The sequence below is a fragment of the Vombatus ursinus genome, unplaced genomic scaffold (assembly GCF_900497805.2).
Source record: "Vombatus ursinus unplaced genomic scaffold, bare-nosed wombat genome assembly UNPS02014801.1, whole genome shotgun sequence".
Lineage (NCBI taxonomy): Eukaryota > Metazoa > Chordata > Mammalia > Diprotodontia > Vombatidae > Vombatus > Vombatus ursinus.
Genome location: NW_020954579.1, coordinates 1,913,098 through 1,928,687, shown reverse-complemented (window position 1 = coordinate 1,928,687; position 15,590 = coordinate 1,913,098). Strand labels below are relative to the sequence as shown.

General features: G+C 36.5%; 1 protein-coding gene across 4 annotated transcripts in view; it reads left to right on the top strand.

Annotated features, from left to right (window-relative positions):
• CDK12 (cyclin dependent kinase 12) overlaps positions 1 to 15,590 on the top strand; it is a 72,707-nt gene that overhangs the window by 11,870 nt on the left and 45,247 nt on the right. For all 4 annotated transcript variants that reach the window (XR_003570111.1, XR_003570112.1, XM_027873300.1 and 1 more), the window contains exons 3-6: positions 4,231 to 4,407; positions 8,047 to 8,186; positions 9,218 to 9,388; positions 11,271 to 11,460. Coding sequence is in view for 2 of the 4 variants with exons in the window: in XM_027873300.1 (XP_027729101.1) it covers positions 4,231 to 4,407; positions 8,047 to 8,186; positions 9,218 to 9,388; positions 11,271 to 11,460 (678 nt within the window). In the remaining 2 variants the exon portion in view is untranslated. The remainder of the gene's footprint in view (positions 1 to 4,230; positions 4,408 to 8,046; positions 8,187 to 9,217; positions 9,389 to 11,270; positions 11,461 to 15,590) is intronic.

Sequence of the window (15,590 nt, the reverse complement as noted above, 5' to 3'; positions counted from 1 at the left end):
ATTGAAGGAGGTAGAGTCAAGATGGTGAACTAGCGGGAAGAAAAATGCAGCAAGCTACCCATCACACATGCATATACACAGAACTTCAAACTGATCTTGAAAACAGATGAGACCAAATCCTGATGTGGATATCCAAGAAAAAGGTAGAAGGAGACAGGTAGATAGAGAGTCTGCAGTCCTTGGGAACAGGGTTTGGCCGGGGCCTTCCACATGGAATATTTTAGTGTCCTGGGACTGAAGCTGAGCCTAAGGCCAAAGAAAGGTCCCAGATCCATACCAGGATATCACAACCTCGTGCAGGGTATGGGAACAGGTACCAATTGACAGGTACCAAATTTACTATTGAGACACAAGTCCTGGACAAACTGAGAAGAGAACCTGTGTCAGGACTGGTATTCTAAAGTAAGGAGTGGTCACAGGCCCTGAATGTATACAAGAGAGGAGCACGTTCAAAAGCAAGCAGCAGTATGACTCATACTCTAGGAGCAGACGCGAGTCTCATTTCTAACTTCTAGCCTAATCTGAAGGGGCAGCTAGGTGGCAGCAGTGGATAGAGTGCTGGACTTGGAGTCAAGAATACTCTGCTTCCTGAGTTCAAATCCAGCCTCAGACACTTAGTAGCTGTATGATGCTGAGCAAGTTACTTAACCCTCTTTCCTTCAGTTTCCTCATCTCTAAATGAGCGGGAGAAGAAATAGCAAACCACTCCAATATTTCTGCCAATTGGGTCACCAAGAGTCAGATGTGACTGAAAACCAACTGAACAACAATAAGCCTAATCTGAAGCCTGCACAGGGATAACCAAGGTAGAAATCCCAGACCAAAGGAAAGCCTACAGTTTTGTTACTCTGAACTAGCAGAGCTTCCCAGCTTTCTGATAGCAGCTGATAGAGCTTTCCAGCAGCACTATAATGAAAATCCAAAGGAGGCAAGTCCATAGGTCTGTTGCTCATTCTCAAAACCAGGTGAGGAACTTGCAGAGCTCACACTTAGGGCAAGTAGTGTGTTAGATTTGCCCTGTATTAGCCTACTTTGGGAGTACAGAAAGGTTGCAAGGCCTCCAGTCTGAGCTGTCCCTGAAATCATGGAATAATACAACACTTAATACCCCCAAGAAAGCACCAGCAGGACCAGCCCAGACATTCTCTCCAGAAGTGCACGGGGCATGGGCTAGAAGAATGAGCAAAGAGAAAAAGAATCCTATCATAAAAAAGTATTTATGGTGACAGGGACACTCAAATCACACCCATAAGAAGAACATGGCTTCAAAATATCTACAAGTAAATCCTCAAAGTGAAACATAGCTTGGGTACAAATTCAGTTAGGATTATTGGAAGGAATGAAGTAAGAGTAAGATTTTTATAAGTGAAATCAGAGCACCAAAAAAAAAAAAAAGGTAAAGAAATGAGAGCTATGGAAGAAAAAATTGGAAAGGGAATTAACAAAGGTGCAGACACTGTGCAAGCAACGAACAGTTTCCATAATGTTCTCTTTCTAACCATTCCCCTCCTCTATCCTTGGTGTATTCACCCCCGTTCTATTCTTCTTTTTAAGATCATCAAGATATAATTGAACCCGCATTTTTTTTTCTGGACGTGGCCAATGGGGGAATTTGTTGTGCTTGACTATATATGTTTGTTACAAGGGTTTTCTTTTTCGCTTTCTCAAACAGAGGAGAGGACTTGGGAGGGAAGGAGAGAATGTGGATCTAATAAAAAGACATATTAACAAAATCCCACTCAGGCTTTCTGTTAATAGATTCTTATGACCTCTAATGATAGTAGAGTTACATGTAAGATTTCCCCAAGTCCATACAAATAAGGAGGAAGGATTTGAGTGAATGACACATGAAACTCACTCTTTTATGAACAGATCAGAGGAGGGAAGAAAAGAATTATGCACAGAGTTGTGTGCAGAAATACATTACACTCAGCAGGGAAATAGGGAAAGGAGAGAATAGAGAAGGTAGATTAAGGGAGGTATTTGTCCTAAGCAAAAGAAACTCTAAGGATGTACACAAATATAACTTTTTGCAGTGGCAAAGATTTGGAAACTGGGAGTGCCCATGATTTGGGGAATGGTTGAATTTATGGCATATAAAGGGACATATTTTTGTGCTGTAAGTAGTGATGCAGGAGTGGTTTCAGAAAAACCTGGGAAGACTTGTGTGAATTGATACAGAGTGAAGTGAGCAGAACCAGGAACAGTTTATACAAAGACAGCAATATTATGAATGAAGTCAGACAGCTTTGAAAAACTTTTAAAAACTCTGATCGTTGTAATGACCAACCAGGATTCTAGAGGTCTAATGACCTCTATGCTACCTACCTCCTGATAGAGAGTAAAAGAATCAAAGTGCAAAATGAAGACTTTTTTGCCTACATACACTATGTGGAATTTTGTTTTGCTATACATGTTTGTAACAGGTGTTTTGATTTCTTTTGGGGAATAGGGGGAGGCTTATTCCTTGAAAAAAAAATGTAATTAAAAAATGTTAGAAATAGAGTAAACTGAATGCCTCAGCTTGAGCTTTTTTGTAGATGTGGATTTATGTGATCCCTATAAATTTCTCAGTGTGTATGTGTGTGATAGCATACTGCTTATCTTGTAATATGTTAAAGTAGATTAAGAAATAGATAGAAGTCAAATGAAGTTTCCAATCTATTTCAGTTAAGGCTACTATCATTGTATTATCAATAGCCCTTGTTGAACTCTTTAATTCTAGTACAAAATATTTCTTTCTACTAGCTGCCCTAAGAGTGAGCCTGAAGAAATTGCTCAGGTATTTTTCCCTCCTCTCTGTATAAAAGATCAGGATAAAGATAATTATTCTGATTGATCACTTAATCAACAGATATTTATTAAATGCCTTATATTTGCCAGGCACTGTGCTTTGTTTACTAAGCCACTGGAATATCAGTTTATCATTTTTCTCTGGTTTTGTTTCCCAGTTTTATGATTTTTTTCTCCGCTTTCCAACTTTAAGTTCTTTCCATGTCTTTGGTAATAGGCAAGATTTAAGCTATTGAACTCTAATATGCAGATGTCATGTTACGTTTCTTTTGAGTCAGTCAAAATATAGAAGAGATGATGAGCTTTAATTTGTTTGCAGTGATGATCTGTGAACTGAAGGATTCCACTTGGCTTCATTTCGGTTCATTTCAGTGAAAAGCTACAAAGGCACATGATGGAATGAGAGGCAGGCAATATGATATATTGGAAAAAATGCTGCTCTAGAAAACAGGATGCCTGGATTTGAGTTCTGGTCCCTTTACTTACTAGTTTTTGTGACCTTGGGCAAGGGTTAAATGGCATTTAACTTCTCTGAGCTTCAGACATAATACTGCCATGACTTTCATCAGAGAGTTGTGAGGAAAGCATTTCGTAAAGTCTAAAGCTATTCAACCAGCTCCATTGGCTTCCTTTTGCCTCTGAGGTAAAATATAAACTACTCATTTTAGTTTTTCAAGCCCTATACAACTTGGCCCTAACTTATCTTTCTAGCCTTGTTAGGTGTTACTCCCTCTCCTGTTCTCTGAGATCTAGTCAAACTGGCTCTGTTCCTCACATCCATGACATTTTTCTCATCTTCTTCCCTTTGCTCTGGCCGTTCGCCATACCTGGAATACATTTCCTCCTTAGTTCCACCTTAGAGAGTCTCTCTCATCCTTTAAAATGTAGCTCAGACACCATCTTCTTCATGACAATTTTCCTGATTTTTTTCCCCAAACACTAGTAGTGCCTTCCCTGCCAAACTACCTTGTATTATAATAATATATGTATTAAGTCACTAGAGAGATATAAATATAAAATATACATATATGTATGCTACATATATTTTAAAAACTACTTATTGTCTGCCTCATTAGAATGTAAGTTCACTTCCCATAGAGATTGTTTGATTCTTTGTACTTGTATCCCCAGCAACTAGTACAGTGCTTGGTATATAGTAGGTACTTAATAAATACATGTTGATTGATTGTTATATAAGTGTGAACGATAGGAAAGCCAATTAGAGTAGAATTTGGTAAAGAAATCATAAGTAATGCCTTATCCTTGTTCTGAGCATTCATAACTTTATAGATTTGTGTTAATTATATTTTTAAAAGAACAATAATTTGTGATAATATCTCTTATTCTGCCTCATAGACAAACTTCATATTCTTTGAAAACCATCATTTGTATATCCCTTTAAATAGTTGTCATCTTCTCCCCCTTACTCTGTTTTAGTCCAAAGGAGAGTCTTCCTCCAAAACCTATGAAGAAGGAGAAGGAACAAAGGACTCGGCATTTGCTCATGGACCTTCCTCTTCCTCCAGAGCTCCCTGGTGGTGATCCATCCCCCCCAGATTCTCCAGAACCAAAGGCTGTCACCCCACCTCAGCAACCATATAAGAAGAGACCAAAGTAAGTTTTTTCAGGGAATACACATCTCTGTTTTTGTCCTAGTTTTGACCATGTTACTCCGTCAACTCCAGTGGATTAGTATTGCTGGTAGTGTCAAATATAAACTCCTTTGTTTAGCTTTTGAAGTCTTCCCAGCCTCATGGTGTACATGAAACTAAAAACTCTTCAATATATGCTCTTCAAGGTCATATTGGCCTTCTCTCTGTTCTTCCTAACTCCATCTCCTTTCTCTATACCCTTTTATTAACTGTTCCCCATGCCTGGAATACACTCTTATTTTTTCTCTGCCTCATAGAATACCTCTTTTCCTTCAAGATGCAACTTAAGCACTGCCTTCTATGTGAAGCCTTTCCTGATCCCCTCAACTACCAATACTCTCCTACCCAAGCTAACCTGTGTTTAACTAGTTTGTATTTTCTTTATATTCTATATATACTTAGGTATGATCTTGTCTCCCTGGTTATATTGTAAGCACCTTGTTGTTAGGGGTTGTTTCATTTATTTTATTTGTATCTCCAGAACCTAGCACGGTGCTAAGCACATGGAAGTTTAATAAATGTTTGTTGATTGATTGATTCCTGTGCCATCCAGACTAAGCCAATAGAATTACCGATGATAGACGTGAACCTAAATCTATCAGATATTTATTAAATACTTGTTGTATTACATAACAATTGGTTAAAATTCTGGTGAAGATAGAGAATAAGAATTAATCCCTACTGACTAATTTTTTTTTCCCCTACTGACTAGTTTTAAGCCCTTTCTGAAATATTTGCAATAGACCTGGCAAACTGTACTCACAATTTTTGTTCCTTTCTGTTTGTGTCATGTAGTTTTTGAAAAATCGACCATTTCTCAGGTTTAAAGCCAACTCATTCATCCTTTTGTGTTTGTAAAGTTAGGAATACTTTTAGTCTTGAGATAAAAGAAGGCTTTTTGCTCAGGATGACCAGTATAACATAGACTAATGAAAGAATGATAAACAAGGGAACTGGCCTCTGGAATTATTTTAAAAAATTCCTTTTTATTATTATTATTACTTCCCAATACAAATTTAGTTTGGTAGTTTCCATACCACCCTGATTTTTTAAAAAATTAATTTATTTTTAGTCTTCAGCATTCACTTCCATAAGCTTTTGAGTTTTATATTTTCTTCCCCTCTCTCTCCACCTCCCTCCCCAAGATGGTGTGCAATCTGATATAGGCTTTACATACACATTCCTATAGTTTCACATTAATCATGTTGTAAAGAAGAATTAGAACCAGTAGGAGGAGCCACAAGAAAGAAGAAACAAAACAAAACAGAAGAAAAAGAAAGAACATGCTTCAATCTTCATTCAAACTCCATAGTTCTTTCTTTGGATGTGGATAGCATTTTCCAGCATGAGACTTTTGGAGATATCTTAGATCTTAGATCGTTGCATTGCTAAAAAGAGCTAAGTCTATTAAAGTTAGTCATCGCACAGCATGGCTGTTACTGTGTACAATATTCTCCTGGTTTTGCTAACTTCACGCAGCATCGGTCCATACAAGTCTTGCCAGATTTTTCTGAAGTCTGCCTGATCATCATTTCTTATAGTACAATAGTATTCCATTACATTCATATACCATAACTTGTTCAGCCATTCCCCAGTTGATGGGCATCCCCTCAGTTTCCAGTTCTTTGCCACCACAGAAAGGTGCTATAAATATTTTTGTACATGTGGGTCCTTTTGCCATTTTTATGATGTCTTTGGGATACAGCCCTAGAAGTAGTATTATCGGGTCAAAGGGTATGCACATTTTTATAGTCCTTTGGGCATAGTTCTAAATTGTTCCCCAAAATGATTGAATTGTTTTACAACTCCGCCAGCATTGCATTAATGTTCCAATTTTCCCACATCTTCTCCAACATTTATAATTTTCCTGTTTTGTCATATTAGCCAATCTGATAGGTGTGATGTGATATTTCAGAGTTGTTTTGATTTGCATTTCTCTACTCAATAGTGATTTAGAGCATTTTTTTATATGACTATAGATAGCTTTAATTTCTTTGTCTGAAAACTGCCTATTCATATGCTTTGACCATTTGTCAATTGGGCGATGACTTGTATTCTTATAAATTTGACTCAGTTCCCTATATATTTTAGAAATGAGGCATTTATCAGAGACACTGGTTGTAAAAATTCTTTCCCAGTTTTCTGCTTCCCTCCTGATCTTGGTTGCATTGACTTTGTGCAAAAACTTTTCAATTGAATGTAATCAAAATTATCCATTTTGCATTTCATAATGTTCTCTGTCTCTTGTTTGGTCATAAATTCTTCTGTTCTCCATAAATCTGACAAGTAAACTATTCCTTTCTGTCCCAGTTTGCTTATAGTATTAGCCTTTATATCTAAATTACCACCCAGATTTTTTTTCTGTGCCCTTCTGAATTTCCTTCTCTGTTATGTGTTTTTGAAATATTTCAGTGACACTTTTTTTGTTATCAGTATCCCCACTTCTTACTTCACATAACTCTCTCTGACTCCCTCCCCCAAATAAAAATCCGCATTTGTAACACATACATATAGAACTTTATAACACATACAAGGAAACTTAATTATGAGTGAAGGCTTTTATTAGAATGAGGAGTAATGATAATGACGAAAAAGAAAAGAAAGAAGAATACTATTGAAACATTTAAAAATACAAAGAAGAAAGCAGAAGAAAATTCAGTAGGGGATACAGACAAACCAGGGCAGTGTTGATATTATATGTTTAGTATCTGTTTTGAAATAGTAATATATAATTTTTCATAAGAAAAGTATAGTCAAGTAAAACAGATCCACACATCAGTGGTATCTGAAAATGTATGTGTCATTCCATCTCTCCATTCCAGCAGGTCTTAACTTTCTTTGCGTGTGTCATGTACCTCTTGGGCAGTCTGGTGAAGCCTATGGACTCCCTCTCAGAAGAATATGTTTAAATGCATCAAATAAAATACAGAGAATTATAAAGGAAACCAATTATATTGAAGTAGAGTTATAAAAATAATAATAAAACACCTTCAGGGTTTAAAACCTCTTCTGTAGTCAAGAGAGTATTTCTACTCTTGCCAAAAGGTAGAAAACATGTATTCATCATGAGGTTATGATTGGTTGTTGTATTGATCAGCATTCTTAAATTTTTCGTGATTGTTTTCCTTCACAATGTTGTGGTCACTGTATAAATTGTTCTCATTCTTCTCCTTTCACTCTGTATCAGTTCACACAGGTTCTTCCAGTTTTCTCTGAATCTGACCCTTTTATCATTTCTTATGGGCAATAATATTATTACATTCATATACCGTGATTTGTTCAGCCATTCTTCAGTTAACTACTTTGTTCTTAGTTTTATGCTTCAACGAAAAGTACCAGCAATTTTTTTTAAGATGTAGTTGAATCAGTGAATTAGGACATATCATTAAAGCCCTATCACTTGTCATTTTTTTACATTGACTAGACAAAACATTTCTGTAATTTTAAGAACAATCTTGCATAGGGGAAGGTCAGAAAGCACAGTGCTTTATTGTTTAGGTTTTCTGTAAAAATGTATAAAAGGAACAATGAGTTTATCATCAAAGCATTTCTTTTTTTCAGTGAGAGTGTTTTATTTTTTAAAAAGTTTTCTTGCTTATAGAATCTGTTGTCCACGTTATGGGGAAAGGAGACAAACAGAAAGTGATTGGGGCAAGCGCTGCGTGGACAAGTTTGACATAATTGGAATTATTGGGGAAGGAACATATGGACAAGTATACAAAGCCAAGGACAAAGACACAGGTAAAACACCTCCCTATCAACCTTCTTTATATTAGAGCATTTTTATTAGTAACCAGGGTGCTGCTAGAGCTGAATAAAACTTACGCATTTTGGATTTTTAAAAAATTGTCATGGTGACACAGGGACACTGTCTTGAAGGATCAGCTCTTGGATTTACTCAACCTTTTTTTTTGTTGTAATTAAATTTATTTATTTATTTAATTTTAGTTTTCAGCATCCACTTTTATAAGATTTTGAGTTCTAAATTTTTCTCCTTCCCTCCTATGATTTTGAGTTCTAAATTTTCCCCCCTTCCTCCCATCTCTGCTCCCCAAGATGGCATGCAATCTGATATAGGCTATACATGTACAATCATATTAAGCATATTCCACATTAGTCATGTTGTGAAAGAAGAATCAGAACAAAAGGGAAGAACCATGAGAAAAAAGAAAAAAAAGAGAGAGAGAGAAAATAGTATGCTTTAATTTGCATTCAGACCCCATGGTTCTTTCTCTGAATGTGGATAGCATTTTCCATTATGAGTCTTTTGGAATTTTCTTAGATCATTGCATTGCTGAGAAGAGCTGTGGGCTTATTAAACTTAATAACTGTACCTTTAGTTTTGTTTTACTCTCCATACTAAGATAGTAAATAAAGAGGGACTTAATGGCTCCAAAAGCATGGAGTTAACTTTTAATTATTTAGGGGCTGAAAATGGTCCATTTTAGATTTTCTAATCTCTTTATTTTGAAGTTGAAATGAAGTATTTGAATTATTGATACTTTTCATTTTTCCATTCTGTTTTTTTCCTAGTCTTACCTAGCAGGTAGAATCAAGAATTATCTAAGTCTTAGAAATCATTAATTAAATGCAAGGTTAGGCATAACAATATAAACAGGAAAATGTATTCATTTGCAATATAGTCTTTGAGGGCAAGTATTACATTCTACATTCGTAAATCATATAAAGTGTCTAGTTTGTTACTTTGCTTTTGGTGATGTTCAGTGTGTTACTTGATAATGGCCTGATAGAGGTGGATTTTGTTTTTGCAGGAGAGCTAGTAGCCCTAAAGAAGGTGCGACTAGACAATGAGAAGGAGGGCTTCCCAATCACAGCCATTCGTGAGATCAAAATTCTTCGACAACTGATCCACCGGAGTGTTGTTAATATGAAGGAAATTGTCACAGATAAACAAGATGCACTGGATTTCAAGAAAGACAAAGGTAGTTAGCATAAGAATGTAAACACAGCAGGGTAATTTAGAATTATCCTTTACCTAGCTTGGTATTAGCATGTTTTGACCAACTCATAATTTAATCTGCTACCTTTGTGCATATATGAATGAAGATAATTATCTTGGGCTGAGAAAAGCTTATTTAATAAAATGCCCATTCTGCTTCGTTTTCTGCTTTATTTATAGAAATCATTGGTAGTCATTGCTTTATGGTCTATACACCGGTCTCCTACTTAGAGTGTTTGCTACTTCTGGTAGTAGGTTAAAGGCATGGGACTATCCACTTTCTAACAGTCATAGGTTTACGATGGGTACTTTCAAAATGCAACACCTTTATGCCACACCAGAAGAATATGTGTCTAGAATTAATGGCTTTTGTCATTATTTTATGGATTGAATTTTCATCTTATCCTCCCTTATTTTTGAAGTGGCCCTTTACATTGTCCAGCATTCCTTTTGTCATTCTTTCAAAGCTGACTTGGAATAGGTTCAGAGGACATCTAAAATGATGAAGGGGATTTGGGGCAGGGGGAATGGAATAGAAAGACAGAGAACTAAAGGTGGTTTATGTTTTGCAACAGATTGAATAAGAAAGTGGATTGGATTCTTCATTGGGAGAGATGAAGGCTGAAAGGGAATATAAATAGAATTTATAATATCTTGAACGGGTTATTAAAGTGAACAGTGGAAGAAAAAGGTACACAAAATCTGGAGTGTCAAAATTAAGGAGGCATCCCTTGATATTTGAAAGCATTAGTTTTAAGGCAAATACACAAGCAAGTAGTAAAAAATATGGGATTTAGTTAGCTTAATGGATTATAAATTCAAATGAGATTAAGGAAAGTTAGCTATATTTAGGGGTATGTCTCATACCTTTTGACATCATGGAGGACAACTGTGCCTCCCACAAAATATTCTATTAGTGTCACAGCATCTGGAACTAAATAGGTATCTGATCTGACCCACAATGACTTTTTAATATCCTAAATTCTGTGTCCTATAGGCATACTTCTCTGGTAGATATGAAGGTGGTGTGGATTTCTTACTTATCATGAGTACTATTTGTAATACTTCCCTCCAGATTCATGTGTATCTATAAAACTGTGGGGTTAGACTATCAGGGTTGGGGAACCTGCTGCCTCAAGGCCACATGTGGCCCCCTAGGTCCTCAAGTGTGGCCCTTTGACTGAATCTGGATTTTCATGAATCCAAATTGGATTCAGTCAAAGGGCCACACTTGAGGACCAAGGGGACCACATGTAGCCTTGAGGCTGCAGGTTCCCCACTCCTGGTAGGTAATCCAGCTCTCCTTTAGTGAAAAAAAAGTCTGTCTTATTAATAAAATATAGGCTCTCATAAATATTGTGAAAACCCTTATCTGCCTTACTTCTAGTTTTTTGTGTTTTTTTGTGGTTTTTTTTTGTTTTGGTGAGGCAACTGGGGAGTCACACAGCTAGTAAGTATAGTGTCTGAGGTCAGATTTGAGCTCAGTTCCTCCTGATTCCAGGGCTGGTGCTGTATCCACTGAGCCACCTAGCTGCCCCGTACCTTACTTCTAGTATTAAAGTTTGAACAGCTCCTATCTTAGAGCATTTGTTTTATTGAAGAATGATTGTGGAAAAAGCACTGGATTCTTTCAGAAAAAAATGAATCAAAAAATCTGGGCTTTTAATTCTGGCTTTGTCACCAAAGAGCTATTTGACCTTTTCCAAGTTGTCCAGCCTTGTTGGCCCTTAGTTTCTTCATCTATAATATAAAGGGGTTGGACTAGGTAGGGTTTCTACCAGCTCTGTGATTCTGTTCTAACTAGAGGTGGGAGCCTATGGGCAGTTTTTCCCTTCCAGTTTTTAATTATCATATTTCCTTCCTAGGTGCCTTTTACCTTGTATTTGAATACATGGACCATGACTTAATGGGACTGCTAGAGTCTGGATTAGTACATTTTTCTGAGGACCACATCAAGTCTTTCATGAAACAGCTAATGGAAGGGTTGGATTATTGCCACAAAAAGAACTTCCTACATCGGGATATTAAATGTTCCAACATTTTGCTGAACAACAGGTAAAAAAGTAACTTGATTAAAATAAACTTTCTTCCTTTCTTCCCTGCCTCGCTTTATTTTCAAACTAAGTAATATGTTATGTTATATTGCACTAATTTTATGCAATGCTAGTCTCTGGTATTCATTGGAGGCATGGTAGTAATAGTGAGAAAAACATAAATTGGAGTCAGGAGATCTTGTTTCTATATGATATTGGGCTAGCCATTTAATTTCTATGAACCTCCATATCCTCATTTATAAAATGGGTGTAATGCTTGTCTTACCAGTTTCAAAGGTTTATGGTGAAGATCAAATGAGATTATATGTAAAAGTACTTTGTAAACTGTTTAAAATTATATACTGGTGTAATACAAATAATATCATGAAATAGTGTTATTCATCCTTGAAAGGGATTTGCTCTGACCAGCAAAGTCCCCAAATTTAATTTCTTTTTAAGCCCCTATCAGTTAGGATCATGAGGGTGACCTTAATCACAAGCATTCCAGAACATAAGTTGTTTACTCCTGCTATGTATTGTTTGTTTTGTAAATAATATTTTATTTTTTCCAATTACGTGTCAAGATAGTTTTCAACATTCATTTTAATAAGATTTTGAGTTCCAAATTATTCCCCCTCTGCTCCCCCCTCTCCAAGACAGCAAGCAATCCGATGTAGGTTATACATATGCAATCATGTCACACATATTTCCACATTAGTCAAGTTGTGAAATAAAAAACGATAAAAGGGAAAAACCACGAAAACCCAAAAAACAAAAAAAAGTGAAAATAATATTCTTTCATCTGCATTCGGACTCATAGTTCTTTCTCTGGATGTGGGTAGCATTTTCCATCATGAGTTTTGAAATTGTCTTAAATCATTGTATTGCTGAGAAGAGCTAATTCTGTCATAATTGATTATCACACAATGTTGCGTTACTGTGTTCATTGTGCTCGTGGTTCTGCTCACATTGTTGAGTATCAGTTCATGTAAGTCTTTCCATATTTTTCTGAAATCTGCTTGCTTATCTTTTCTTATAGCACAGTAGTATTTCATTACATTCATAGACCACAACTTGTTCAGCCATTCCCCAATTGATGGGCATCCCCTCAATTTCCAATTCTTTGCCATCACATATAGAACTGCTATAGATATTTTTGTACATATACATCCTTTTACCTTTTTTATGATATCTTTTGGATACAGAACCTAATAGTGGTATTGCTAGTTCAAAGAGTATGCAGTTTGATTGCCCTTTGGACATAGTTTCAAATTGCTCTCCAGAATGGTTGGATTAGGTCACAGCTCCACCAACAATGCATTAGTGTCCCAACTTTTCCAAATCTTCTCCAACATTTGTCATTTCCCTTTTCTGTAAAATTAGCCAATCTAATAGGTGCAAGATGTTTTCTGGTATATATTGTTGAAGGGAATTTTGTTCAGTTATGGGGTAAATTAAATGATCTCTGGTCCCTTCCAGTTCTTAAAATTCTGTGATTCAGAATCAAATTGCCCAAAAGTGTGTCATTTAGAAACCACTGTAATGGTGACAAAAATAATATAATGGTGCCCATAGTCTCAGCAAAATCATTTTTCTTCATAATATTATAGGGGTTCAGGTTCTGTTGTTTCTGAACTCCTAAGCAGTTTCTTCCTGTTGACATTTCTTAAACTACTTGAAATACTTTTCCTATTCATGTACTCTCAGAGAATTTAGGACTGAGGTGGATGTTAGTCATTTCTGGATATTATACACACAGCCTGGCAGGAATCTGGTGGTTGGAGAGTTATAGCTTCCCAGAGTGTTTTTTTTTTTTATTTTGTCTGGCTTCTCATAGATAAGCCTGCAGTATTGATCTTGGATCACAGACAGTTCAGTGGCTGCAAATCTGCCATCTGAAGAACAAAATATCTATTCTGATACTTGGTTCCTAGATCTTTAGGTAACATAAAAACTATTATTACTAATAGTTTGACTGTATGATCATTCTGTTCACACACAAGTTCTACTAATCTCATTCTAATTAACTTAAATGATTGCTCTGGTGCTCTATTTGGTAACGTAATCTGAGGATTTGCTGCTGTGCCCAAATTTTATCTACAAAGGGAAACATAATGCTCTACTGGCATTTCTAGAAGAGCATAGCTATGATTTTTCACCATTTCACCAAAATGTTTACCAATATGATATTACCAATGTGATGGCTCATATATGAAGAAGCAATGATCTTAATCATAATAATAGTTAGAATTTATATAGAACTTTAGAGTTTGCAAAGCACTTTACAGATATCTCATTTTATCTTCACAACAACTCTAGTAGGAAAATGCTGTTGTTATCCCCATTTTTACACATAAGGAAACTGAGACAGAGGTTAAATGACTTGTCATATAACTAGTAGGTATCTTAGGCTGAATTTGAACTCGGGTCTTCCTAACTGAAGGGCCAGTATTTTATCTGTTGCACCACCAGCTGCCCATCTTAAGAATAGTACCAGTGCTATGCATGGTATTCTAGATTCCTGTAATTTCTACCTCAAATTTTTATCTTTTGGGCCCAGTCTTATTGTCAGAGGCCCTAAACATGTGACCCTATTTTAGGTCTTCCCGGGCCTTAAAAATCCTGTCCAAAGACAGGGTAAATTAAATGAATGAAAAACATTTATTAAGTGATTACTATGTACAAAATGGTGCTAAGACATGGGAATTAAAAGAGGGAGGAGGTTCCTACTCACAGACTGAGCTCAAAACACATTTATAGCTACACTTGTTTTTTGTAGGATGTTATTAACTTTAAATTTAAGAAAACAAGATGGCATAGTGGAAGGAATGCTGAATTTGGAATCTAAAAATCTGGATACAAATCTTGGCTCTACTACTTACTACCTATGTTACCATCAACAAGTTGCTTAATCTCTCTGAGCTTCAGTTTCTTCATATATAAATGAAAGGATTGGACTAAATAACAAGCTCTTAACCTCGTATCTATAAACTTGTTTTTCATGTGAGGCAATCGGCATTAAGTGACTTGCCCAGAGTCACACAGTTAGTGAGTGTTATGTGTCTGAGGCCGGATTTGAACTCAGGTCCTCCTGACTCCAGAGCCGGTGCTCTGTCCACTGCACCACCTAGCTGCCCCTATAAACTTATTTTCAAAAAATATTTCAGATGGCAAAGTGGAGTCATGGGACTGGGCCTGGAGTCATGAAGACCTGATTTCAAATCTGGCCTTAGATACTTATGAGCTATGTGACTCTGGGCAAATCACTTAACTTCTGCGTGCCTCAGTTTTCTTATCTGTAAAGTGGGGGAGTAGTAATAATACTTACCTACCTCCCAGGGTTTTTGTGAGGATCAAATGAGATAATCATTGTGAAGCACTTAGCACAGTTCCCAGCACATACTATATAAATGTTAGCTCTCATTATTTTAATGGAAGTATTCTACTTCTATATTATTGGTTTCCTTTAAAATTTCATCTATTTTATGCATTTAAAAGCTTTCTGAGGAGTCCATATTCTTCATCAGACTGCCAAAGGAGAATGCAAAAAAAGTTGAGAACCTCTGGCCTAGATGATTCCTATACTCCTTTCTAACATTAAAGATCTCATGTTCCTAAAAAATATGGTGGATGTTTGGTGTCAACATATGTGAGATGAATGAAAAAACATTTATTAATGAAGTTCTATGTGTGTTGAACATTAGGGGTACCAAAAACAAAAACAGTTAGTCCCTGCTCTCACAGAGCTTACATTCTAGTTGGAAATAATATATTTGGGGGGGATCAGCAGGGCAAGGCAGATGAGAAGGTCCAGTGATCCTTAGGATGCAGGGTAGAACACATGATCAGGCTCAGCTTCCTCAGGGGTAGCAGTGAGGCAGATGGCAGGACTCATTTATTCCAAGAGCACAGCACCAGGACAGATAGTAAGGCCTGAAGGTTCCCGACCTTGCCAGAAGTAATGTAATTGATACCGTTCTGTCCGTTGGTTCCATGTGAGCACCTGTGTCTAATCAAGGGGTGCTTAAGGTGATTTCCTCTCTCCCTTCCCTTATCATATTGTGACCAGTGGAATTCTGACATGCTCTTATATGTCTTTAAAGTATTTCTCTTGTCACGGTTTTTTCAGAGTTTTTCTGTGGTAGTCTTTTT